A 25768-nucleotide genomic window follows, 5' to 3' on the forward strand; every position below is an offset into this window, starting at 1 on the left:
ACGGTTTCTTTTTTACATTTTGAATTTTTATAAAAGTGGAAAAAAATTGTGTACTACTAATTGTTGCTTGTTACCCGTGCAGGGTCTGAAGAGCCATGCTGTGACCATGTTTGAGGTCGGAAAACTTTCTGACGAGTCGCTGGACAGCTTTCTCATGGAACTCCAGAAGGTGGGACTGTTTCCTTCAATTAAGCCAGTTCGCCGCTTAAAGATTGTTCAGTGTGAATGACTTTGAACAGAACAGAGAGTTACTTTGACAGTCACTTTCAAGTAAAGTTCTGGAGCGAGTCACTTTAAAGTAAGATTCTGTACAGAGTTGCCTTGAATCCGAATTCTGTATAGGATTACTTTAAGGCAAAATTCTGTGAAATGCCACTTCCAATGTTCAGTTGAAACCAAAACTCTTAAAAATGCCGCTTTTAGCGAATATTGTGTGAGCACTTTGTCCGTTACTCTGGGCGGAATATCTGTAGGGATAAACTTCGAAGCAGGATGCCATAGTGTCGCTTCAAACCAAGAGTTTGACAAAAATCACTGTGCTGTTGCTTCCAAATGTAGCTAAAGGGGACTGGTCCTAAAACAAGTTCTAATTTTCGAGTAAAATTTGTGAAACTTGTCAGTCTTGCTGCTTTTTTTCCCACTGATTTCAAATATGTCATTATTTTTTCAGTTGGTCAATTATTTCCATATATATTTATATATAATTAGCCATTTTTGGTCAAACAATAGACAAAACAATGTTGGTCATAAAACTGTTATCTTTATATTTTTCAATGTTATGAATCCTGGTGAGGGCAATAAGACAAGCAGTTTTCTGTTGCAACGCTTGGAACTAATTTTACAGCTCATTAAACTTTGGTGGTCCCTGTGGCAAGGAACCATTTTGAGGGGCTATTTCAAACACTGAAGTTTAATGAAGTTTAAGTCAATACAGAACGTGTTGGCGCATTCCCAGTTCCAGCTAAAGTTTACGTGATCTTTAATAACTACAGAATTTACCAAAACTCAGGTTGGCATTGTGTGGAAATGGGGAAAAGAGGATAGAGGAAGTATCTGCCCATCCATAGGGGTGTGAGAGGGTTTTTCCGGGGTGTATAGGGGAAAGTTCAGAAGTAAAAGGTGAGGCTGCGGGATTCGCACTTATAATGTGAAGGGGGCTGTCATACGAGCCATACGGGAGGGAGCATGCGGGCCGTATGGGAAAGACCATACGGGGGAGACCGTATGGATGATGATTCTCCTCCTCCTGTATCTATCGGACAACAGGTGGGCGAGGCCGGGGAGGGAGAGGCTCAGCGGTACTTTGACCACGCGCTGACCTTGCAAGACACGGTGCGCTTCTTGCGCTACAACGCCGCCATTGCGCCCGAGGGATTGGCGGCCGAGCAGCTGCCGCCCACGGGCCTGGGCCTGGACCTTGTGCGCTGCGAGAGCCTGCAGACCCTGGACCAGGACACCTGCGCACGCCTGCTGAGCAAGAACTACGCGTGCGTGGCGTCCTCTGCCCTCTTACTCTCCTTCTATTCCGTTTCTTTCCTGTCGCGTATGGGCACCCGTGAACCCCTACTTAGCTGGGTACATGAAGCAGGAAACAAGGGGGGTGGAAACTTCACTACCGAGGACGGCCAAATAATGACGCAAACATTGGGTGCAGGTCTGAGTTGCTTAATATACAGCAGCTGTGAAACTCCCCATAGGCCCCGTTATTCAAAGATTGGTCTGTTATCGGACCCCCTCCGCTGGGGGCAAGCAGGGGCGCCAAGAATGGGGCAAGTCGAGATTGCCATCTGTCGGCGGAAAGTTGAAGTAGTTCTAAAGTGCTTGCGGCTGTTGTTGTAAGTTGAAAAAAAAGAAGCCGTGGAAACATTAGTGAACATTAGTTAATTTGCTGTTTCTGCATTTGATTCCGCATTTGATTTGATTTCTGCTGATTCCGCAAAGCTTTATTTTAATAAGTTGTGTTATTAAGTATATGTTTAGCAGAGTTGAGTTTTTGTTCCCAAGGTGACTTGGCAATACACTTGCCCCTCAATTTGAACACAGCAGCGGTGGTCATGCCGCCCGAATTCTGAAGTATAGTGACATTATCTGGTCGCGCACACGTGCCTGCCACGATGGGCTCCTTGGCTGGGAACCAAATTTATGCTGGAAGAGCAGCTTCAATTTGGCATCGTTTTTTTAGATGGGACACGTGCTCTCATCCGTGAGGAGCAGTAAGCGATGCTGGGAGCTGTCTCTTTCTTCATCTTCCTTTTCTAAACTTGTTTCCATTTACAGGAAAACCTAGTCACAAGAGACACTAGAGGGACCCGGGATACGTGTCACTTGCAACCAAGGTCTCTTGTAACTAAAAATTTTATAAACACTGCGGAGTTGAACTACATCACTTTATTATAAATGACAGGAAATCGCTCTGAATAGCCCAAAAAAGTTTTAGGGACTGCAGGTTGTACTAGTCTCCTTCCCACACTTTTGTAGATAAACCACTTCACTTTGCTAGCCTTCCTGTTCCCACAGCACCGTTAAAGTGCTCTTACAAGTTTGTCAGCCTCAACTGCTGACAGTTTCTGCCCTGCGGTATCCTTGTAGTCCTCCTCTGGTTCATCCCCTAGGGCACCACTTACTTGCAAGCGGATCGCATGAACTGTAAGCTCCTCAGAGCACACAAGGTCCACATCTGCAGACACAGGCTCCTCAAAGAGGTTCTGTAACCTCTGCAGTCTCCTAAATGCAAGCCCAAGCTTCATCTTCAAAACAGTTTTCTGCAAGGTCTTCTATACAAGGCCCCTCTTCCATCATGTCTCTCCTAAATAGTAAAGAATCTACTCCAGTGACCCAAAAAAGTTGTCCTTAGTAGCCGAGTGTCTATTGTAACCATGTCTCTTGTGTGCAGTATTGCTAATATCCCTTCCCCCTCTCTCTCTCTCCCCCATCGCTCTCTTTCTCTCTCCCTGTCCCTCTCTCCCCACCTCCAGGTTGTTAGTGTCAATGGCACCGCTGAGCAACGAGGTGAGGCCAGTCACCAGCTGTTCACCACCACACCTGGGACCTGCCGTTCCGGAGGTGAGTCTCTTGAGAGAAGACGCCGAATGCATGCATGGCCACGAAGGCTTGATTTTAAAGCGTTTCCTAAATGCAGGGGAAGCATTTCTGTGCAGTCAGTGCCAACGTGACAAACCGCTCACAAACTGTCGCACCTTGTTACCGGTTCAGTAACTCCGTGTGTGTGCCAAAGTGTGAACCCTTACACACACGAACCCTTATCTTAGTGTCTTGGAGCCCAAGTTCTGAGGCCATTTTGAAACTCTGACGTTGAGGCACGGTGTGAGGGTTTGCTGGAGTCCCTGCACAATGCTGCATGTCGCTGTCTGTGAAAAGAGGCCTTCCCTAAGCGGATGGCTTTTTAGCGCCAACATTTGGGCCTTCCTCCGATTGCTCGGATTGTTTTATTCTTACCTAGCGCTGTGTAAGTGCTTGTTGATGTGCTGTGTAAGTGCATTCATTATTCCATGTGTCATGGTGCCACAAAGAAAACCCATAATGTTATCTAGTGTTTGAGATAGGCACATAATGTTATCTAGTGTTTGAGATAGGCGACTCAGATAAACTAAATGAATTATTTCTACTTTTCTTTGTTTCGAGCCTCGCAGGGGTGCACCCAACGGTTTTTTCAGTTCACTGTTCTTACGAGAAGATGCATGTGTGCGCTGGCTGGATTGACTGCACTGTGTGGCCTCCATGAATGACAGCTTGCGTTGCTTGTTGTGCAGGTGAACTCGGCCTGGTTCAAGCTGTTCATATACGTGCTGTCTGGCCACGGCCCGCCCTCTCTTCTTGTTTCCAAGGGAACACGACTGCGAATGCTGCCCAGTGTCTTTCAGGTCAGCCCGTATCTGTTGTGAACAAGCTACATTCGCACTTCAGTAGTATACCTTTCTTAATTCGAAGTTCGCTTTTGAAGTCCTTGTGGTATGTGTAAACTGGCAGCGTGAACTCTTAACTGGCAGGGGGAGAAAAAATGGGGAAAAAATCCTAGATACTTCCAAACAGAAGTTGCTGGATAAGTGCGTAAGCTGCTGTGCTGTATACACTGTGCTACTTTGAAGGCAGCTTCATCAATATACACAGATGCTTTGCTGGGAAGACATTTTTTGAGGAACAAGCTGTCTGGTATTAAAGTAGGAAATCTTTGGGGCCTTTTATTAAATAGTGCCTCCGTGAGACCCCACTTATCCTTATGGATTGCTATACACTGAGCCCCTTCAAGGTTGCCTTCACTACTACACAAATATTTTTTGCTCAGGAAAGCCAGCTGGCACTAAGCATATTACAAGTTTCCATATAAGCAGTCTGGCAACACAGTGGAAAGGGGCTAAAACATTTTGTAAAAAGCATTTTTGTACACTGCAAAAGTGTGCCACATCAAGTGTGACAGACAGATGGGTTTCTATGTTGAGTTGCCATGGAAATGCTTGATATAGATGTAAAAGACAACACCACAGACACTGACAGATGGCGAGATAGCTGATGCGCCATGTCCTAGCAGAGAAACGGCTAATTAAGCTAGGACCAAAAGTTCTGCACATGCTGCATTTACAAGCCACAGTGCTGTCCTTGCAAGGCTACTTTCTCCCCGTGGTCGGCGCACCATCCACTAAATGTCGTTGTGCGGCCCAAGCACAAATAATTCCCTAATTTTCTTTTTTTTTAATAAAGAGTCGAAAACTTGGGGGTTGCAGCCTACATGGGCGTAAAGTCTGCACAGGTGTAACTTAACCCTTTCACTGTCGGGTGTTTCTGGCCGTGATGCACCCCCAGTGTCAACTTGGTTTCAGAAGTATGAGGGAAGGAACGTTGTGATTTATTTTACTATGATAGCATCCAGAACGTGATGTGTCGAAAGGAAAGACTGTGCGTGAGAAATCGCCTTTCTTCCAGATGTTTTCAGTTTGCTGTGCACGCTTCCGGGACAACGGCCACAGCGTTTGAACGTCAGAATCTGACGCTGTCGAACTCACACCTTTTCCTCGGATGAGAAACTCAGAATGCGAATCCGAGCTCGGCTCGTATTCGGGTAGGAATCGAAGAACCATCACTCCTGTCCATAGTTGAAAGCCCCGCACGGTCAGCCATTTCAAAGTAATTGCGCGCATGGAGGGAGCACTTTCAGCAGCCCGCACAACGCACAGACATGAGCGAGCGAAAGCCGCGATTGAGTCATGTTTCGGTCTATTAGAGACACAACGGCATGCCAGGTTAGCCCAGCGCTCCGTAGTAGATGCGGGAATAGAATTAAAAAAAAAAAAATCTAGAAGCCCTTTGCGGATGGCACAACAACCCTTGCACCCATAATCGCACACATGCCACATGGTCACTCATCTTGACAGAGTACAGCGCTCGGAGTAACCAAGCCCCCCAGCAATGAAAGGTGGGCGGTGGTGCTTTGCTCTCTTCAATATACTGTGAGAGAGCTAGCAAGTGAAAATACGAGCTAGTAGAAAGATTCGACAGATGGCGCGAACAGTCCAGGCACGCCCACTTTGCGCTATGGCACGAATTTTCGAACGCACAATGAAGAACGCACAATGGAGGGGAAATGCGAAAATGTACAGGTACGTCAGTGACAGCGAAAGGGTTATTAACAAGTTTATATGATCATCATTACTGGCAGCGGGTAAATGTTTATGCGAGAGTGAGAGCCTCTGATTCATCTTGAACTTGAAGGCCCTCCAGCTTGGTGGTGTGGTCGTGTGTGTGGTCGTAACGTTTTTGTGGTCGTAATTTGACATTTTCTCGGTGACTGGAAACACTGCTGTCGCCTGCAACTTTTGCGTAACGTGTGTGCGTACCCCGTTTCCAGGAGTACGACAAGCTTCTGGTCACAACGTGGGGTCACGGCCCGGGGACGGTTCCGACGGCATGTGCCCTCATCACCCTCAACGACGCCCTTACCCACTCTGCGGTACTCATCCAGGTGGGGGACTATTCACTTGTTTTGTTACGTGACTGGACACTGTCTGTAACTGCAGCGTCTTTTGGGAAGCAGTGCAGTGGCGCACTTCTTGATTAGACGCACGAGGGAATACCTGGAAACTTGAATATTTCACAAGTGGAACTTACAGGAACCCTGCAACACTTTTCCTAACTCTTTTTGAAATCTTAAATGCTTGCAGAACGTAGCCAACAAACACATCCAGTCCTTGGAATGGAAGGGTCACGAAGTACCTCAGCAAAAAATTACTGCTCTATGCCCATCAGATAACTTGGAAACATGCTCAAAAAGATTTTTTTCTCTCTTTCCCGGTCTTGTCGTTCTTCAAGCGCTAAATTACGTCATTACAGCAATTCAGGAGCTACTGGCCAGCTTTCATTCATATGTAGCAATGAATACTTCGATAGTGACTTTAGAAAAAAAAAATCCACAAGAACAAGGCAGAAACGGAAGGCATATCTGCTGCGACGAGCAAATCATGCAGTACCGCTCCATGCTTACAATAACTGTAGCTCCCACAATGCTTCCAGTACCCGCCGCGGTGGCTCAGTGGCTACGGCGTTGCGCTGCTGAGCATGAGGTCGCGGGTTCGATTCCCGGCTGCGGCGGCCGCTTTTCTGATGGAGGCGAAAAGCAAAAACGCCCGTGTGTACGAGATTTCGGCGCACGTTAAAGATCCCCAGGTGGTCAAAATTAATCTGGAGCCCTCCACTACGGCGCGCCTCATCGCCTGCGCTGCGTCGGCGCGTTAAACCCTACAATCAATCAATCAACAATGCTTCCAGGCACGATAGAAAGAGTGAAAGCATTTATCTGAAGTGTTGCAAAGTCTCTTTAATTATAGATCCACCAGAAATTTCTTTTTTTTTTCAGCGGTTCAAAGTGAAACTTGAGATATTCACATGCCTTCAATGTTCCGGAAATGGGTTCTGGCATTTGCTCGATTATTCCGGGTTTGGGGGTTTTGTTCAGTGTGCAATTTTAGTCGCTGCAGCATGTGCAGTTTGTTTTGAAGGCCGGAACACAACCAGTATGTATCACTGCTACATAATTTGTAGTAATGTTCAGTAGTATAGTATACTATGTAAAATATACGTGAGTAATGTTTTTTTCTGTTTTGTTCCAAGGCAAGAAGCTCCTATCCAAACAGGCAAAGCAACCAAACAATATATAAAATAGAAAACGAGAGGCATGTGTTAAGTTACTAATCAGAAGCTGAGTGTGAAAAAGAGCTGAAGGAAGCTCACACTAATAGCATAAGACTTGAAGGTAGCGAAGCTGTATGCAACCTTCACAATCATCATGAAGGTTTAAGTCCATGATTGCAGCAGATTTGCTTCTTCTTCGCTGCCGCAACGACCTTTACTCCATCATCGTTGTTATAAGTGTGAGATTCCTCAATATTTTTGGAAGTGATAGTCGTTGGACACCACCTGGCAAGGGTGTCTAATTTTTACACTCTCAGTGTCCGTTTCTTTGTTTTCCTAAAAGCCAAACAAGGTTTTCTTTTTTTTAAGCATGAAATTGATCTTTATTAAACCACTGCACAGATATTCACAATGCTATGCATAATCTTTCAGGTTTTAGATGGAAACAAAAATACACCACCTATGGCAGTTGTGGAGCAGTGTGCAATGCTATGTTAGGTTTTTGGCGCACGCTTGTACAGATCGGTGTTTCCAAAGCTGCTGCATGATTATAATGCCACATATTTCTCTCCGCCCAGGCCCAGGGCGTGCCTGGGGAGCAAGTGAACATTCCATTTCCATTTGACAAGCAAGAGGAAAATGACAAAGGTGGGTTGTTCCTAAATTCTTCGTGCAAACACAAAATGATCAGCTCCTGTGCAGCCCATCACCACCAACACAATGCAACTTTTGCATAAAACAGCAGCCATTACCCCTTAGGCTTGACCTTTAACCTTGAGGCTTCGGGAGTACTCATCACAGAAAAGCCTCTATCTGCGTTGCCCATGGCGAGTCGCACACATCCAGTTTGATGCTGTACTGTTTTTTCACTGCCAAAGATGAGGTAAAGACGTACGTTAGTTTCTGTTCCTATTTTAATCACCAGAGCATGGAGGAAGTCTAGAAACGATAGTTTTCTTACCTTGGAGTGGAGCTTAGCCTGATAATGGGGCATTAAAAAATTGTGACTTGCTTGAGTGATGCCAGTGGCAGCAATGAAGAAGACATGGACTTTGTCTTGGAGAAACAGTCGGAGTTTTTTTTTTTTTTTAACTTACGAAACAGCTTCTCATGATAACGAGAATGACCATGACAACACCAGGTGGTAGTGCTTGTGAGTTTCAGCACGTTAACACTGAAAACCCCAGCCTCTTTTGGTTTCTGTTTGACCCAGTGTCTGACCGCTAAAGAGAAAGATGTCTCTTCAGATAAACACCATTGCATTCTGTCTGCAATATCCTATTATTGCCACATGGATTGAGCGAAACCTTTTTCCTTAGAACAGGTTTTTCTTTATTTTTTTGCAGGTGCACTAACTGGAAAACTTATGTATTTTCAGAATTGAAATGAAATGGGAAAAATTGTAAATGAAGGATCAATTTTTAAAATTTGCGCATTATATTTTTGGGGGGTTGCTTGAACGTAAAAGGTTAAATGTAATGTAAAGTAGCTGAATGAATAATTTTCTTGGCCACTTGACTCTCAGCTTCATAATCCAGCAGTCATTGTGCCAGTTGTGGGTCTCTATAGGCTTGCGCCATATACTAGCCTGCCGTACAAAAAGAACTGGCCGCACTAATTTCACGATGTTGAAAGGAAGATGTGGCTGCAGTCGGATCTATAAATGGAAATTTTGCGGCTGCGGCTGTGGCTGTGCAGTTGCCGCGTGTATGCATAAGGGGTCATGCAGTTTATAGGTTAGCAGCTAGCAGTGGGGCTGCTTCTTTTCAAACACCAGTCTATCATCTTGCACATGTATCTTTCTTCACTATGACAAAACATGGCCAATAAAATTTGCAAAATTCAAGGTTGACCTTAGTTTGTTCATTTCTGCATTGTACACAAACATAGTTTCTAAATTCAGACTCTCTGTAAATTGCTTTGAAGGGGAGTTATTACTGTGGCAGCATGATTGTGAACAGGAGCTTTCATTGGTCTTAACATTCATGGTTCTTGCATTGCTGCTTACTTCACCCAGGGAACAAGTTGGTGAATCATCCAGCAATAGAGCGGCTCTCGCAAGAGCTTCAGCTTGGCTTCTCGTGCGGCTACGTGACGCTGATGCGGATACGGGCTCGGGAGCCAACAGAGGGAGAAGACAGCGTGCCTGGCTCTGAAGAGGCTGAGCGTCTCGAAGACTGGACACTGCTGGACTGCTGCTACGGAGTTCCGCTGTTCGACAATCCGCTCAACAAGGATGTCTGCGCGAGGATTCTCAAGCACAAGCTTTGCTCCAAAGACAAGTATGAGGCTACTGCAATTCATTGCATTTGATTTCATTGCATTTGGATATTGCAATACAAGTTGGGATCATTAAAAAAGCTGCTTGATTGTTAAAAAAGCTGCTTTATTTCAACTGGATCATTAAAAAAGGTGATTTGTTCTAGCTCCCTCTGATTGTATCACTTAAATGCAAACATGGAGCTAACACACTGGTAAAAGTGTTTTAGGGCTGTCCAATACTACACCACTCCTGCCGATATAATATCACTGTAGCACAAAATTAGAAACTTTTTCAACATTTCGCATTTTTAATGGATAAAAAAGTCCGTCGTGGGTGAAATGAGGCTGAGTGAGTTACCAAAGGCTGGTTGTTTCAAACTGAACAACGTTTGTATTTATGTCTTCTTGTCTTTGTTTTTGTCATGTCTTAGTGTTCCTGTTATTTTGTCTTCATGGCCCCTCTGAAGGCCCAAGGGCATTACATAAAGGGGGGACTTGCGCCAAGGTATTGCAATGCTCCACACAGTGAAAACATCACTAACAACGATAAATAAGAACACAGTGGAAATGAACATCAGCTAAGAATATCAGAAACTGTTGTAGCATGATGAACTCAAAAAAAAAAAAAAAGATAATGGCATAATTTGCACAAAGGTGTATCACGTGAAGGTTAATAGCTTGCTAATTTGACTGTTTAGTTTTTCGCGAAATGTTTCTTTGATTGCACGACCATGGCGGCTGTATTGAGTGGTGATATTGAGTGCTCGCATAATTTATCGCCTGTAATGTATTTATGTGTTTTGTTATGTGTGTTCTTTTCGTTTTTTTTTTTTCTTTATTTATTTCTTGTAATCGGTGTGTACCTTCATATTGTCACATTGCTATGAAACTTCCAACTTCGATGTACGCCCCCCCTTATGTAATGCCTTCGGGCCCTTAAGGTTGAATAAATGAAATGAAATGAAATGAAATGATAGGTCCACCCAGTTTTGAAAGGTCGGTGGGTCGGTCAGTGGGTCTCAGTGTGTGTGACCATCTTGCCAGGTTTTGCAGGGCATTCTGGTGTGTGGCCCAGTTCGATATGCACCAACTTAAAGGTTACTTTAGAAGCATGCTGAATCGGCTGTCAACCGATAATTTCTTTCGATAGGAACTGCAGTTGTTGCTGGAATTGGCAGCATCCATGTTTGGTCACCTCTAATTACCTGCGCCTGTCTCTCCATGGCAAGCCACATTGCAGGAGTTTTGAGAGAGATAGAAACAAACTTTTGTAGCAAGTAATTGTGTGTGTGTTTTTGTGCGTGTGCGTGAGAGAGAGAGAGAGATGGTAATTTACCAAGCTGTTTCATATGACACAGCAGAGCCTCTCTGTAGCTGATATAAAAAACACCTGTCTCCATTGGCCTCATTTAAAGGGACCCTGCAACACTTGCCATCGACTACTAGTACTGTATTTTGGGATAAAGTCTATTGTCCCAGAAATCTCCTCCCGCAAGAATTATGAAAATCCGTTCACAATTAACGAAACTACGCGCGATGAGAAATCGCGCATAATCGTTCCCTCTCAACTCGAGCGCGGACAAGGCGACGAAAGCTGCGCGCTCTCTCCCGGAGAGGGGGGCGGCTCGCGGCGTTCTCTTCGGCGGCCTTCGATATATCACATGCCGGGTAGTTTTCTCCTTTTCTCCGCAACGCGGAGGGGCCTATTTCCGGTCTGGTGCCACAATAAAGCAGGCATGGGTGCCTGCTCGGGCTGGTAGGGCGTTTTTGAAGCAATAAACGTTTGTAGTCGAGTGGTCCCGTTGAAAGGGAAGTATTGAGCTCATCACTCAAATTCCGCGCGCACTCAAAACACAAAATAAACGGCAAAAGTGTGCCTACAGGTTCAGGCATAGAAGAGGTTCGTACACAGCGATGACGACGACGGAAATGGGAGAATCTAGCCGCGAAGTTGACCAGTGACAGCCGATCGGGCAGCCATGGCCTATGTGACGTCCCTTAGGCCATGCATAATGAGGACAACTGAAGAGAGAGCAGTTTGTTTTTCCGCGTCTTTCACATCGATTTGCGCGCGCACCGCTTCACGTGCACGTGTAATATTTGGCTCAGGTATTCCTGGTAGTGTAATCTAAACGTCGCGCAGGTTTACTTGTACTGCTCAAAGAGTGTTGCAGGGTCCCTTTAAGGCTAGCCATTATTTTTTCTGGCATCCCATAAATAATTTGCTGGTCTGCAATAGCTGGTGTGTTTCTTAATTCCACCTTCCTTTTTTTTTTTTTTTTTTTCAAATTGCTGGGCCTGTCGCAGTGGCTCAGTGGCTAAGGCATTGTGCTGCTGAGCCCAAGGATTGAGGTTCTATTCCCGGCCACACTGGTTGCTTTTCTGATGGAGGCAAAAAGTGAAGATGCCCGTCTGTCGAGATATTGGCATGCGTTAAAGATTTTTGGGTGGTCAAAATTAATCCGGGAGAGCACCCGCCGCGGTGGTTCAGTGGCTAACGCATTGCACTGTTGAGCACGAGGACGTGGGTTCGATTCTCGGCCGTGGCGACCACTTTTCTGATGGAGGCGAAAAGCAAAAACGCCCGTTTGACGAGATTTCGGCGCACATTAAAGATACCAAGGTGGTCAAAATTAATCCAGAGCCCTCCACTACGGCGCGCCTCATAGCCCACGAGGTAATAGCTTCAGGGCATTAAACCTCACATTCAATCAATCAATCAATCAATAAATCAATCAAATTTCTGGCATTTAGAAAACTGATGCTTTATGACTCTGATCGATGTCATGCGTTCTTTTGTGCAGCCTGAAGCAGCTGACCAAGTCCAACCGGCGATTAGCACTGCGCCTCCTCGACTTCATCTCAGGTTATGAGGTGAGGGCAACTCTGTCCTGCTTTCGTGCACGTGTTCAGGAAGCAGCCTGAAAAGTAACATCGTATTTACACCATTCAACAAACTCCGCTTATCCTTTTCCTAGTGTTTTAAACTGCACAGATTATGTAGAACTTGGTGTTGTGTTTAGAAAAATTACTCATTAGTTTTCAGTTTCCCTTCTAAAGAACTGTTCAAACCGATTATGCGAGCAAGTTGATCTAGTTGCAATGATATCCTTGGGAAAACAGCTTCTTAGTTGAAAGATTTGAACGACACAATTAAAAGAGGGTTGTCTCAGTAGAATAGAATAGCTTTTGAGTCTTTCACATAGTAAATACGACATGCAAAAGAAACTGGAAAACAAGTTGAAGAACAGATTGACTGGCCCCAGTTCCACAGTGCAGCAGCGGCCAATATCAAACATCAGATAAGAGAAAAAAACGTAAGGTTTATATAAAGCATACAATGAAATTATGAACAATACATAAACAAATAGTACACAGAGTTCTGAAAAAATGAAGCTTTCAAGGACAGCAAGGAGAAGAAGGGGAAAGTGCAGCGAAACCCCAATAATACGACTTTCAAGGGACCTCACAGAAAGGTCGTAGGACTGGGGGGGGGGGGGGTGCGGGGGGGGGGGGGAGGAGCACACAATCTTGGTACAGGTAAATAAAAGCTACCCTAGTAGACAGTCTCACATGGCAGGGGGGGGCAAAGAACTTATTTAAACAACTATATTTAGCGCACTCTCGCGCAATTTGTGAACACCTGTCTAAAATCCCAAGTTAAAAAAACAAACCTATTTTGTGCCCCCTGTTACTCACGGCGTCTGCGCTAGCCCTGCAGCCAAGCGCTGCATGCCGTCCGGCGCTAGTCTGCCAGCCTTGCACCTTGCACGCACGAGATAAGCTGGAAAGGCCTACGCGGCCGAGCAAATTGAGAGGGGAAGAGGCGAGAGTGTGATGCAGGCAAAGCCGCAACCGAGTGGCGACAAAAGGGGAAGTGAAACAAATGATAGCATGAGGCGGCAATGGGTGGAAAAGCGGCAACGAAAGGAACAAAGCGACAGCATGGCTTTGAAAGACACAGAAGAAGCTTGGATCGAGCAGACGAGAAAAGCAGGTGTGGGGTATTGCGTATGTGTTTTCACGTTCGTCAGCTTGATGGGACCTTCGTATTGGCGATCTTCTGGCCACCCAAGTTCTGACTTTTTGCTGTTGGTGCGTTGGGGCTCTGCTGCCGCATGCGGCCGCCGAACGTTAGCTCCCGCCCGCCAGTACCCGCCTGCTTGCTTGCGTCTGTTCAGCAAGTGGTCTTGCCTGCCTGTAGACCTTTGCACATCAAGCAGCGTCAGACGGGGGTTAAGAAATAAAGGTTGGGATGGGGTGGCAAAGCAACTTAGAAGGTGAGAAAAAACACCGATTCATCTTCGTCAGCGTCCGTCGTACGAAGCGCACTCAAACATTGTACGTAATTGGGGGTTTTTAATGCATTGTTTCTGTGGGGAGCTTGCTGGGACCACGGTGATCCGTCGCAAGAAGCGAGTCGTCGTACAACCAGGGGACGTATAATCGTGGTTCCACTGTACCAAGACTTCAGTATAAAATAACTGCGTACCGTAATTACCCGATTCTAACGCGCGCCCCATTCACGCACCAGATTTTCCAGGCAAAAAAATGAAAAAAACTTGCACCTCCGATTATAACGTGCACGGAACTTTGTGAGCAAGAAAAACAAATGCGAGAGAAACGGGCGATTTATTTCCCGAAGTAATCTCACGCATCTCACTCCTCGTCGCTCTCCGAGAGCTCCTTGTCGCCTTCCGCTGACCGCGACATCTCATCCTCGGTGCCGTCAAGCGTGTTCGCGATGTCACACTTCTGAACGAACGTTCAACCATGGTTGATGGGATCCTGGCCCACGTCTCGCACGCCCATCCCGCGAGCTTCTCCATAGGCGCACGCTTCAACGAACCGCTCGTTGTGAACACGTGGGAGCTGCTCGTAAGCCATGGAAGTGGCGCACCTTCGTTGCCGCTGCTGCCATTGCTGTTATCAAGCGCGCAAGTGAAATAATTTGACGATTTGTGTGAACACCGTTAGAAAACCCTAGGCGCCTAGATCCGAAAAATTGTTGCTAAAAGCTTTGGCGCCATCTTGAGATGGTGATGGGTGGGACGAAATTTCCACAGTTTCGGCAGTTTCGGTTTCGTATCCGATTCTAACACGCATGCGATTTTTTGGCCTGTTTTTCCAGGAAAAAGATGCATGTTAGAATCGGGTAATTACGGTATATGATTGAAAGAAATTGTAGAAATTTCTGGAAAATTATTTTGCTTTGGGACTGACAGTTCGTCGCCAGTGTTTTCTAGCTTGCTCAGTGCTAGAGACTCCGTTGTCCCTTGCTGTGCAGGCCGACCCCATGGTGCTGAACACCGACACGCTGCCCCTGCCGACGCAGAACCTCCTCTTCCACGAAGGGAGCCTGTCTGTGTGGGACGAGTGCTGATCAAAGGATGGTGGTGGTTGCGGCCAGTAAATAAATGCGAGACTATTTGTTAGTTTTAAGCCTTGTGTCCTTCTTGCATTGCACTTGCAGCGGGGTGGGCCGTGTGGCATTTGCTGAGCTGAAGAATCTGAACAAGAGTGTGAAGCAGGGCGAGTTGGTAAGGATCCATGATTAAAACAGCACAAGGGACAGGACACTTGTAAAAAAGAGAACAAGGATGCATGCTGTCCTTGCCTGTTTTTACTCGTGTCCTGTCTTTTGCATGAAGCAATTTTAGAAAGAAATGTTTTCCTGCATGAGAGCCGAACATCTCTGAAGTTGTTGTGGCTTTGTTTATTTTTTAATGACACAGATTAAGGCGGACTTCTGGGTAAGTTGGTATTCCATTGCAAGATCGTTCGAAGCGCGAAACATAAATGAGGGACGACGAGAGGGCACAGGGACACGCGCTACTTCCAACTAAGATTTATTAGGAAAAGAAGGCATATATATACACAGAAATCGTGCGCACACTGGTACGTTCTTGAGGTCACGCCACACACACCCAAGACACGCATGATAAAATCGGAATACGATAAAACAAAATAACGAAAACCGAAAAAACGATAAAAAATGTTTGTTCGACAGCAGCTTGTGCGACGCGCATTCAGATTCGTATGTCCAGATACGAAACTTCCTTTTGTGATAGAGTCAGAGATGGCTCGCTCACGCATGCATCCCCTCCGAGGCGGGTCATTTCAGAAGCTTCGATAAGTTCCCTTGTTAACTGGTTGTGATGTCTTGCTATTGTTATAGTCTGATTGAAGGCAGGTTTACATTCTTTACATTTTTTACAATCTCGGCAGTGCGCACTAAGGTGCCCCGTGTTTCCACGCTCTACATTCCATTTGTGCACCCGCCGTAGATCATTTAAACACCGGGATGTCTGGCCCACTTATTTGCGACCACAGGAGAGGGGAATTACATGCACCACATTTTCGGTACACTCAACGAACTTGTTCTTGTGTTTGACCTTGCAGGTCCTTTTCCGCTTCTGTCCTGGGGAAGTTTCTTTACAAAGCTTTGAAAGCTTTTCAGGAGCGGAAAAAACTACCTCCACATTGCTGCAGGCACCGATCTGCTTGAGCCTAGGGGAAAGGCTCAAGCGGATCAAAGGCTCAAAGGCGTACGTACGGGACAACTGCGGTTTTCCCCTTGGCCTGGTCCCTCACGTCAGCCTCGGGTGGTTCGTTTCTGAGGGAACGTTTGACGTCTCCCAGGAGCTTATTTGCCACAGAGGTAACAAGCGCCAGTGAGTATCCCGCCTTTCCTAGACGATTCACTTGCGCCAACAGACTGTGCTTGCACTTGCGAAAGCAGGATTTGTTAAAGCGCGTTTTCCAGGCAAAGGTTAGCGATGCCACGTTTTACAAGTTTTGAGTGGCCCGAAGAGTGGGGAAGCAGCGACTTCATTGATCGTGGCTCGTATTCCCAGCACATGTTTGTAATAAAACCGAAGCCGGAGATCCAAAAACCTAATGCTTTCACGTTCAGGAATCTCGTGGGTAATTACAAGCGACTTTAAATTAAGGAATCCGTGAACACTTGTAGCGTTGTTGACACTGCATTGACGCGAACGGCGATCTTGACACAGCAGTGTCACAAACGCTACAAGTGTTCACGGATTCACAAGTGTTCACCGAAAATGTGGTGCATGTAATTCCCCTCTCCTGTGGTCGCAAATACGTGGGCCAGACATTCCGGTGTTTAAATGATCGGCTGCAGGAGCACAAATGGAATGTAGATCGTGGAAACACGGGGCACCTTAGTACGCACTGCCGAGATTGTAAAAAATGTAAAGAATGTAAACCTGCCTTCAATCAGACTATAACAATAGCAAGACATCACAACCAGTTAACAAGGGAACTTATCGAAGCTTCTAAATTGGCCCGCCTCGGAGGGGATGCATGCGTGAGCAAGCCATCTCTGACTCTATCACAAAAGGAAGTTTCGTATCTGGACATACGAATCTGAATGCGCGTGTCGCAGAAGCATCACATTTTGGGCACACATGCATCACAATTTTGGGAAGTATTTTCTTTGAACCTAATAATAATGTTGCATCGTGGCAGCACAGAAACGACACAAACGATGGCAGATAAGAGGCATTTTAATGCCAGGCAGCCATCTTGGCGCAAGGGCGGCTACGGGCTTCCATGTGCCATCATCCTTTTTGTAGACTGGAGGGTGTGGTGGTGTGCCCGTGTTTATTTATTTATTTATTCACAATACCCCTAAAGGCCCCCGTGAGGGGGTATTACATAGAGGGGTTACATAGCACACGTATTGCATTAGCACAAAAAAGGAAGGGTAAAGAAATAAAACGAAAAGAAACAGGAATGTTCAAACTGTAAATGCAAATAAATACACACTGTAAGCTTTAAAAGAGTGATAATGCAAAATTCAATACAAATAACAACAAAAAAGATGGGAATATAATACAAATGGTTCACGACATGATGTACGACCTATAACAACAACAAAAGAGAAAATACAGAGTGAAAACAAAAATGTTTAGTGCATGTTTTGAACGACAAACGAAAAACCCAAAATGGAAGCAAAGTCTTAGGTTAGCTCTTGTATTAGTTCCTGGAATTTCGTGTTAAACTTTGTCTCCAGTCTTCTTCACATATCCATAAGTTGACAAGTATATATTAGAACTTAATAAAAAGTAAAGTGCATCAGATTAATTTTCTGTCGACTTTTTTGACTCTGAAGTCCGTCTTTCTCACGAGAGATAACTATACTCGGATACAAGTCAAGAAAAAAGGGGCGTCGCCTAATCCCCCACTTCCACCACCCCCTTCCAGCCAATTCGCCGCGAGCTCGACATGTAGGTGGCGACAGCGTCGCGCTGCTAGTGTGGATGCTCCGCTGAGCGGCCCGTAAGAATGCACACTGTGGGCGCGCTTCGTGCCTTTTTCTCGACGTATGTGCGCTCGAAAGGTGCAAACAAGAGTGGTACGCTGTAGTTCGGTTCCTCAACGTTCAATGTAGAGCATGGAAGCGGCAGTCAGTTTTCATTACTACGCCAAAAAAAGCGACGACACATCGGGAATCTCAGAATGGCCGTAATTGTGACAATGAACTTGCACGCTGTGGCTCGTAGCAAGCTCGATCTTTCCAAACTATGGCTTTGAGCCTTCAATAAAAGCATAAACAGGAACAAATCAGGAAGTCTCGATCTCTGAAATTCAGTTTACAACGGCATACTCAATCGCTTTCCCTGGTAGCATGGCGCATTCTCGCATTTGTGGGATGCCGTGAAATGGTAACACTACTTAACTGCCCCCAAATTCTTTCTAAGAGCTTACGATATTTTTTGTGTGTTCGAAAGACAACATAAAATTACTGAATTTTGATCAGCGCAGAGATATAAATGTAACCGCTGTAACGGGTCTTTTAAATGAAAATTTAGCGACTCTGAAGGAAGGTTTGATGAATAACTGTTTCGGATCACTTATTTACGGCTTTCGTCGCAACTGAACTTGCGAATTGAATTGTCAACGCACGAAGTACAATCAACATCTCATGTTTAGCTAGGTTTTCGCAAAGTGACAAGCATGTTTACAGTGTGCAAACCAAGCTTCTGGGACCTCACAGTGAGCACAAATTTTCTGTTACGGTGCTCTGTTGACCCTTTGCGTTCCATTTAAAATCTAACAGGTGCCTGCATGCAACAGCGAGATGCGTTTGCATTCTTGCGTATAAGGTCGCTTACGAACCCTAGAGATGGCAATAAATGAAGTTGCGCTGTTGCAGATGTAGTAAAACATTTCCTTTTTATTTCTCGTTGCGAATCAGCTCAATGGGTTCCCGGTAACTACTTTGTTTTGTGAACTGAATATCTCCTTTGTCTTGGCATTTAATTCTTGAGGATTGGTTAAAAAATGAAATTCTGTGCATTTCGTTTTTTTTTTTTTTGGGGGGGGGGGGGGGGGAAAGGGGGGGGGGTCCTGCCAACGTTGCAAGAGCAGCGAGAAGAGAACGCATGTAACGCGAAAAGCCAAACTATAGATATGGTTATATGGTTATAGATATAGATATACACTATAGGCGTCGTGTTCTGTAGCGGTGAAAAAGAGTCTTTAACACGTATTTTCAAAATTGATTAACCCCCCTTTGGTCCGAGATTGTCCAGGAATATTGGCTCGCCTTTTTCAAAATTATATTGAAAGTAAGCATTGTGGGAAAAAATTTAAAAAAAAAAAACAGCGAGTCATGGCACACACTCTTCACACATGTGGGCAACAACGTGCATTATATTACGCGTTTTCTCTACTTTCTTTAAACTTAGGTCCACCTTAAGAGGTTAAGACGTGACCAAATTAGGCATTTGGTTATGGTGAGTGAGACACGTTTCTGGACAAGGTGATTCATGTCTGATTTGGAAATGATATATATGAAAATGACACAAGAAATGCCACATTACTGACGCAAACTCACAACTGCTTAATTTTACCGAACCCCCCCCCCCCCTCCCCTAAATACTTCGCGCATCCAGAGAAACGTATTTTAAATAATACGTAAAATTAGCAACTCGATACAGTTGAATAAATGCTTATTCCTCCTCCGTAGTATGAACAACGACTGTCCAAAAATGGTATTTATTTTTAAAAAGGTACGGGAAGGACACGATCACACAGGCGCTTGCGGGTATACAAGATACGTGTCCGCTAATGTATGGGCGATAGCGCACGGGTCGTGTGCAGTGTAAATGTTTTTGTTCGTTTCTTCTTTCTATAAGGACACAGCGCAATTTTACAAGGGTGTGGAATTTGCACGCGTATGCACAGGTCTTATCGCATCTTACCCGTTTCGCGTACTAAACTTTTATCCTTTAAATAATCACCATGCCACCTTCAAAAAGCACCCTTCGACGTTCCCGAAACGGCAGACCACTGCACTCAACAATAAGAAAAGTGCAATGTGTGGAAGCAATGTTTATAACACGTGTCACACTCAAGCGGTGACCACGGCGAAGATGTTTCGTGGAAATTAAACCAGCGCATTAACCCGCAACGGCCTCTGATTATTGCGTTTCTAGAGGAAATGCGCAAGCAGAAGTAACTATGTCATTGGTCTCATTGCTTACTGCCAAACGAGCACACATATTGGTTGTTTTGTCGTGTGCAGCACGCGTCTTGCGCCACACGCAACGTGAAAAAGCAGACGACGCGAGAGCGCCATCCACACTAGGAGCGGTTCGTCCCGCCGCCGCCAGGGGCCGACTGTGTTCGCGCTCGGGGCGAATAGTGTCGCTCTATCAAGGTGACGTCGTGGCCGACCGCATTGCACCTGCGGGCAGCACTCGGAGCCACGCTTTCCTTAATGCTTCCGTGCCGAAAAGTAGTTCGTAAGGGCGCCTTCACTTTGAGCGGAGATAAAAACCTTAGCTAAAATTTTTTATGTGCCCGTTTTAATGCAATGCGTGAAAGAATTTATCGTCAGCTGCAGTAGCGAGTTTCAATTATATTCCTGATGGTAAATTTCTGCTCTTCCGGGTTTTCCCTCAGCCGCTTGCTTCTGGCAGCTTCTGGTTTTATGCATTGCCGGCCCCATTTCCCGCCATGGATCCCGAAGAAGTCGCATCTGAATGTGCTTCATCGTTCTCGACTGAGAATTGTGGTGCGTTGCCATCTACGCCACGCCGATGGTACAAGAAAAACAAAAGCGGCCGTGTCATCTGCAGCTGCGGACGGGAGATGATCCGGAACGCGTACGTTCGTTTGCGGCATCTTCACCCAGAGCGCAGCGTTGAAGAAACGGCCGCGACCGTGAGCGATCTTCTTGGAGTCAGCGTGAGCTTGGTGATGGACGTGAAGAAGGAGATGAAAAATAACGACGGAAATGTTGCGACGCCCTCCCGAAAGCGCCCGCGAAGCGCCGGAAAGAGACGACGCACAGAAGTGTACGACGACTTCACGAAGTGCGCATTGCGGTCGTCCGTGCATCGTTTTTTTCGCAGCAATGAGATTCCGACAGTGAAGGCAATTGCTGCGGATTTCAACGCTAGCGGCGATGTTACTCCTCTCAAGCCATGGACTGTGCGCCGCCTGCTGAATGACATCGGGTTCAGGTATGAGAAGAGGGGCCGGAACTCGCTGCTGATCGAGCGGGACGACATTGTCGCGTGGCAGCAGAAGTACCTCTACGACGTCGCCAGGTACAGGATGGAAGGTCGAAAAATCTTCTACCTTGATGAAACCTGGGTGAATGCGGGACACACGCTATCGACTGTTTGGACGGACACGACGGTTGCTTCCCACCACGACGCCTTCATGCGTGGTCTGACGACAGGTTTGAAGCAGCCGTCAGGGAAAGGACAGCGCCTGATTGTAACGCACATCGGCAGCGAGGACGGCTTCGTCAGTGGTTGCCTGGATATCTTTCGGGGTACGAAGACCGGCGACTACCACGAGATGGACGGCACCCGCTTTGAAAGGTGGTTTGGCGCCGTTTTGCCGCAACTGCCACAAGGTAGTGTAATTGTCATGGACAATGCCTCGTACCACTCGCGGCTGGAAGAAGCAGTGCCTACGACGTCTTCGCGCAAACAGGTCGTTCAGGAATGGCTGACGTCCAAAGGACTTGCTTGGGATGAAAAAATGCTTAAAAAGGAGCTCCTCAGCCTTGTGACCTCTGTAAAGACACGGTACATCAAATATCGTGTTGACGGTGCAGCTGAAAGGGCAGGATGTATTGTGCTTAGGCTCCCACCCTACCATTGTGAGCTCAATCCCATTGAGCTCATATGGGCGCAGATGAAACGAGGTGTCGCAGCCAGAAATGCCACATTTAAGCTGGCAGATGTAGAGGTGCTCCTGAGGGAAGAAGCTGCCAAGGTAACAGCTCAACACTGGGCAAACGCAGTTCAGCATGTGATCAGCATTGAAACAAAGTTCAGGGGAGACGGTGGAGCAAGTGCGCATGTTCAACCTATTATAATCCATCTGGATGAAGATGACATGGACTCCGACAGTGACCTATCTGGTATCGAGTCCTTTGAAGATGTGTAAGGCGGCCAGCTATTCGCCAGTGCCGCCTTTGCCCCTTTCAGTTAGTGTGGAGTGCGCAATTTAGCTTAAGTAGGTGTGTTTCCATAGCTGCAGGAGCAAGAAACTCCATCACACAGCAGAGAAGACCAGACATGCTGTTTGTGTGCGTTATTAAGACTTATTTCTGGAGTTAACTGAGCTGCCTGTGTGTGCTTCGTAACTTGTTCATGGTTGATTGCTTTGATATGTAGCTATGAGAATCAGAAGATGGAATTGCAGTGTTTGGTTTTTATTTCATTTGCCATTACTGAATGTTGTATGCTGTGTTGTAGAGTCGACAGGGATTTTCCAGTATGACAGTGAGGGTGACAAGTTATTTCAACAATCGATGCATGACATCATTTGCTGTAGTGAACCGAGCGGTGTATTGTGTGGTGCTGGCTCAGGACTGGTTGCCTTGATATGTAGCTATGAGAATCAGAAAAGGCTGTTGCAGTGCTTGGTTTCTGATTTCATTTGTTGCAAGTGTGGTGCAGGAATTAGGCCGAATGAATGCAGTCCTGACAAGACACTGCGTGGCAGACGTATCCATAAAAGAAAATTGTACATCTCGAGCTAGAGGAAACCCACACTGTTCCAAACTATTTTCTGGAAGCAGGGCCACGCTTGCACTATGCGATAGTTTTCGCTGCACAGGGAGGATGGCTATTCACATGTGTAGCATGAGGTGTGTGCAAGCAGAGTCAAGCGAGTTCGCAAATTAACTTCAAGCAGAATCATCTGCAGTGTGTGGCTCTACGGCTCCTTGTGCGACACTATATAAATGGCTATAAAGGCAAGTTTCACCTACAGGAAAAGACACTAGCTCGAGTTTTCACCCCACGTTTTTTACATTGTTTGGACACTTATGCGTGTATTGGATGCAGAAACATAGTTGCAAATTAAATGCCTACGTGAAAGCATGTAACTGAACATTGTGTGTCCGTGTGGCTGTCTGAGCCAAGTTGTCTTCTTGTAGAACATTGAGAACAAATAAATCTGTTTAAGTGTCTTATTGCTCGTTTCATTTGCTATGCATAATTCAGCAGTGCGTCTGTTTAGCTGTCTGAGCCAAATCTGACAGGATACAGCAGTGAGGATAAGAAACGTTGCTTCGGTGTTTTATTTCTAATTTGATTCTATTTAGCTATCTGCTGTCTTACGCACGACTTAGGATAAATAGGTTTTATCTGTTGCCTACTCCACTGGATAAAATGCAGAATCACAATGTTAAAAACAATCCCCAAAGCTTTGGGAAGGGGAAACAAGGTTGGTTTCAATCGATCCTCCCATGTATGGGAATCATTTCATGTAGTGCATATTTGGCGAGATTATAAATTTCCTCCTGAACATATGATCCGATTTTGCCTTTGCGTAGCAAGAAAAGTATGATATGCATTGACCAGTTTCAGTGCAGCGATGTGTACCATATGTGTGGTTCCATGCATGAACTCAACCGACATGTCATCAATCAGTGCAGATCACTACGTAACCCTTCAAACAGACTTCATTGCCTGTGTTATGAAGTGGGCATCAATTCATGTTCTGTCATTGTGATTTACACTCCTAATATATGTGTAGACATTGCACGAGTTGAGTTGCGAACAGTCCTGTGGCAAGCAGCAGCTTGCTATTTGACTTGGAGCAGCGAGCTTCTCGCTCCAGCGGCCACTTGTGACGCAACAGTAGAATGGATGAAATGCTGAGCTGTTTTCCACCCTGAATGCTCTATTTTGAATTTAGAGCACGTGCATGCAGATGACCATTGCAGCAGCAGCTTCTTACTTAAGAGACAAACACAAGGCGGGCAGTGTCTATATAGCTTCAATAATGCACATCTCATGCAAGAATTTGATTTGGTGAACAATATGCATGCGCATGTGTAGAAAAAGCTGAAAGGTGGTTTATTTGATTTCAGTGCTGCGTTTCATGTCTTCACATGCATTGTTGCAGCTGGTCATACCGGTGAAATCTAGCTAATGCAATGTCACTATCGCGAACCACAGCTCATTTACAAAGCATAAACGGGACAATGAAATTGAACTTACAGTGGTAACACTCCTGTGGAATCTTAATTATCATAGACAATGCAAACTCAAAGCAGATGCCTATTCGTATTTAATTCACAAAGGTTTTTGTCCGAAACAACAACTTAAGGCACTCCAACAAAAAACAGGCGACAAAAACATACTTGTGGCAATTAACACATTTAACAATGGTATCTCAGCGTAACCGAGAAAAAAAATAGAAAAGGTGGCATATTAAATCCCATCACGTAGCTAAGCTACAGCTCGTACGCATTCACGGTCAAAAAGTGCGAAAATTCTGCTTCTTGTATTTGGCAACTTGATCACAATTTGGGCGAATACGCTTGCGCCCGACATGGACTTGGGACACACGGCTCGACATATATATGCTTTAACGAAATGCAGCGCGCGCCGTCGCGTGGCTTGCGTGGTGGTGGTGGTGGTAAACTTTATTCACAAAGGTAGAAGAGTAGGGGGTGGAGTCAAGGGTGGAATCCTATTTCCAGGACTCCAGTGGCGAAAGCCCCTAGCTTGGCTCTTTCCAGCAGTTCTCGCTGACTGGAGAGGTCCGAGCTGGACAGTGCCACTTCCCAGGACTCTATTGATGTCTTGTAGTTGTTCTGTTGCCATATGGTCGGGCAGTTCCTATAGTGTGGAAGAGGTCTGCCTTCTGATGGCATTTCTGGCATTCTTCGTTATACTTATCCGGAAACATGAGCGCTAATCTAGACTTATTTGGGTAGGTATTTGTCTGAATTTTCCTAAGATTTCTGGCCTCCTCTGCGTCTAGTAGTCGCCCCGTGCGTACTGTCCATGGCGTTAATAGACAGATTTAGTTGGGCGTTCCGGGCGTTAGCGTATTGCTGGGCGTAAAGCGGAGCGTACGCTCGTCGCGACGCGCCCATGGATAGTTTTAGTACAGCGTTTTTCGTAGCGTGCGCTAACGCTTGTGGCGCCACCTGTTGAACCCAACGCGAAGTACCCAAATTTAACCTTGCGGCGCCACCTGTTGAACCCAACGCGAAGTACCCAAATTTAACTTTTTTACGTGGCTAACCAAGGCAAAGTGTAGCTAGACGGCGTTTTTTTTTTTTTTTTTTTCAATAAGTTCACGCTGGTTTCGATTGTAAAAATCTTGCAAGTACGATAAAAAAATACCCTCTTACCTTGATTCAGTATTAGGGAAAAATATGATACACCCGTCGCGATTGTTTTGCTCAACCGCGCGACGCCGAAGTTTTGAAGCAACACGCAGTGCTCGGGATACTCACTTTATTCAGCTCTGAAATATGGCAGGACCATGCGACAAATACAACTGAGCATGGCATGCGACGCTAATGCGACGCGCAAAATGAAACAGCGGGTAGGCTGGCACGGCGGTTTAGTGATACACTTCACCCGGGTGTAGCAACTCAATAAGATACACGATGAGTTCCTATTACTCACTTCCTCTTATTCGTGGAGTCCAACTACAAATCCTTCACGTTTCACACGGTAGCGCAACGTCCTCGACTCGCACCCGAGGGCGCGACGACGGCGCAGGCGAAAATTCTTGAATTCCCTAAATGGAGGCCGCCGATCTGCACCAACACTGCGCGCATTCCACCGCCGCGACACGCACACAAACACCGCCGCCCGCTTCGGGATTTAGTTTAGTAGGATTTAGATTTAGTTGGGCGCGCGCTCCGGACGAGCGTACGCCCCGGCGGGGCGGCTCGCGACTGCGCATGCGCAGTACGCTACGTAAACGCCCCGGCGATGCGGTGCTACGCACGCAACGGCTGGGAGCGTATGCTCCGGGGCGCTTGCGGGGCGCTGCGGACCTGCTGGGAGGCCCCTTGCTTTCAAAATGGCTGCTGCCTCGGCGATGTCGGCGGCCG

General features: G+C 46.1%; 1 protein-coding gene across 1 annotated transcript in view; it reads left to right on the plus strand.

Annotated features, from left to right (window-relative positions):
• LOC144158920 (protein FAM91A1) overlaps positions 1–14844 on the plus strand; it is a 34502-nt gene extending 19658 nt beyond the window's left edge. Inside the window, exons 14-22 of the mRNA XM_077690111.1 lie at positions 83–169; positions 1267–1487; positions 2976–3063; positions 3771–3881; positions 5861–5974; positions 7719–7788; positions 9158–9422; positions 12207–12276; positions 14690–14844. Coding sequence (XP_077546237.1) covers positions 83–169; positions 1267–1487; positions 2976–3063; positions 3771–3881; positions 5861–5974; positions 7719–7788; positions 9158–9422; positions 12207–12276; positions 14690–14785 — 1122 coding nt within the window. The 3' untranslated portion in view covers positions 14786–14844. The remainder of the gene's footprint in view (positions 1–82; positions 170–1266; positions 1488–2975; positions 3064–3770; positions 3882–5860; positions 5975–7718; positions 7789–9157; positions 9423–12206; positions 12277–14689) is intronic.
• The last annotated feature ends 10924 nt before the right edge of the window (positions 14845–25768 follow it).

This window comes from Haemaphysalis longicornis, unplaced genomic scaffold (assembly GCF_048455015.1).
Source record: "Haemaphysalis longicornis isolate Haplotype H1 unplaced genomic scaffold, Haemaphysalis longicornis Haplotype H1 scaffold_10, whole genome shotgun sequence".
NCBI classification, from domain to species: domain Eukaryota; kingdom Metazoa; phylum Arthropoda; class Arachnida; order Ixodida; family Ixodidae; genus Haemaphysalis; species Haemaphysalis longicornis.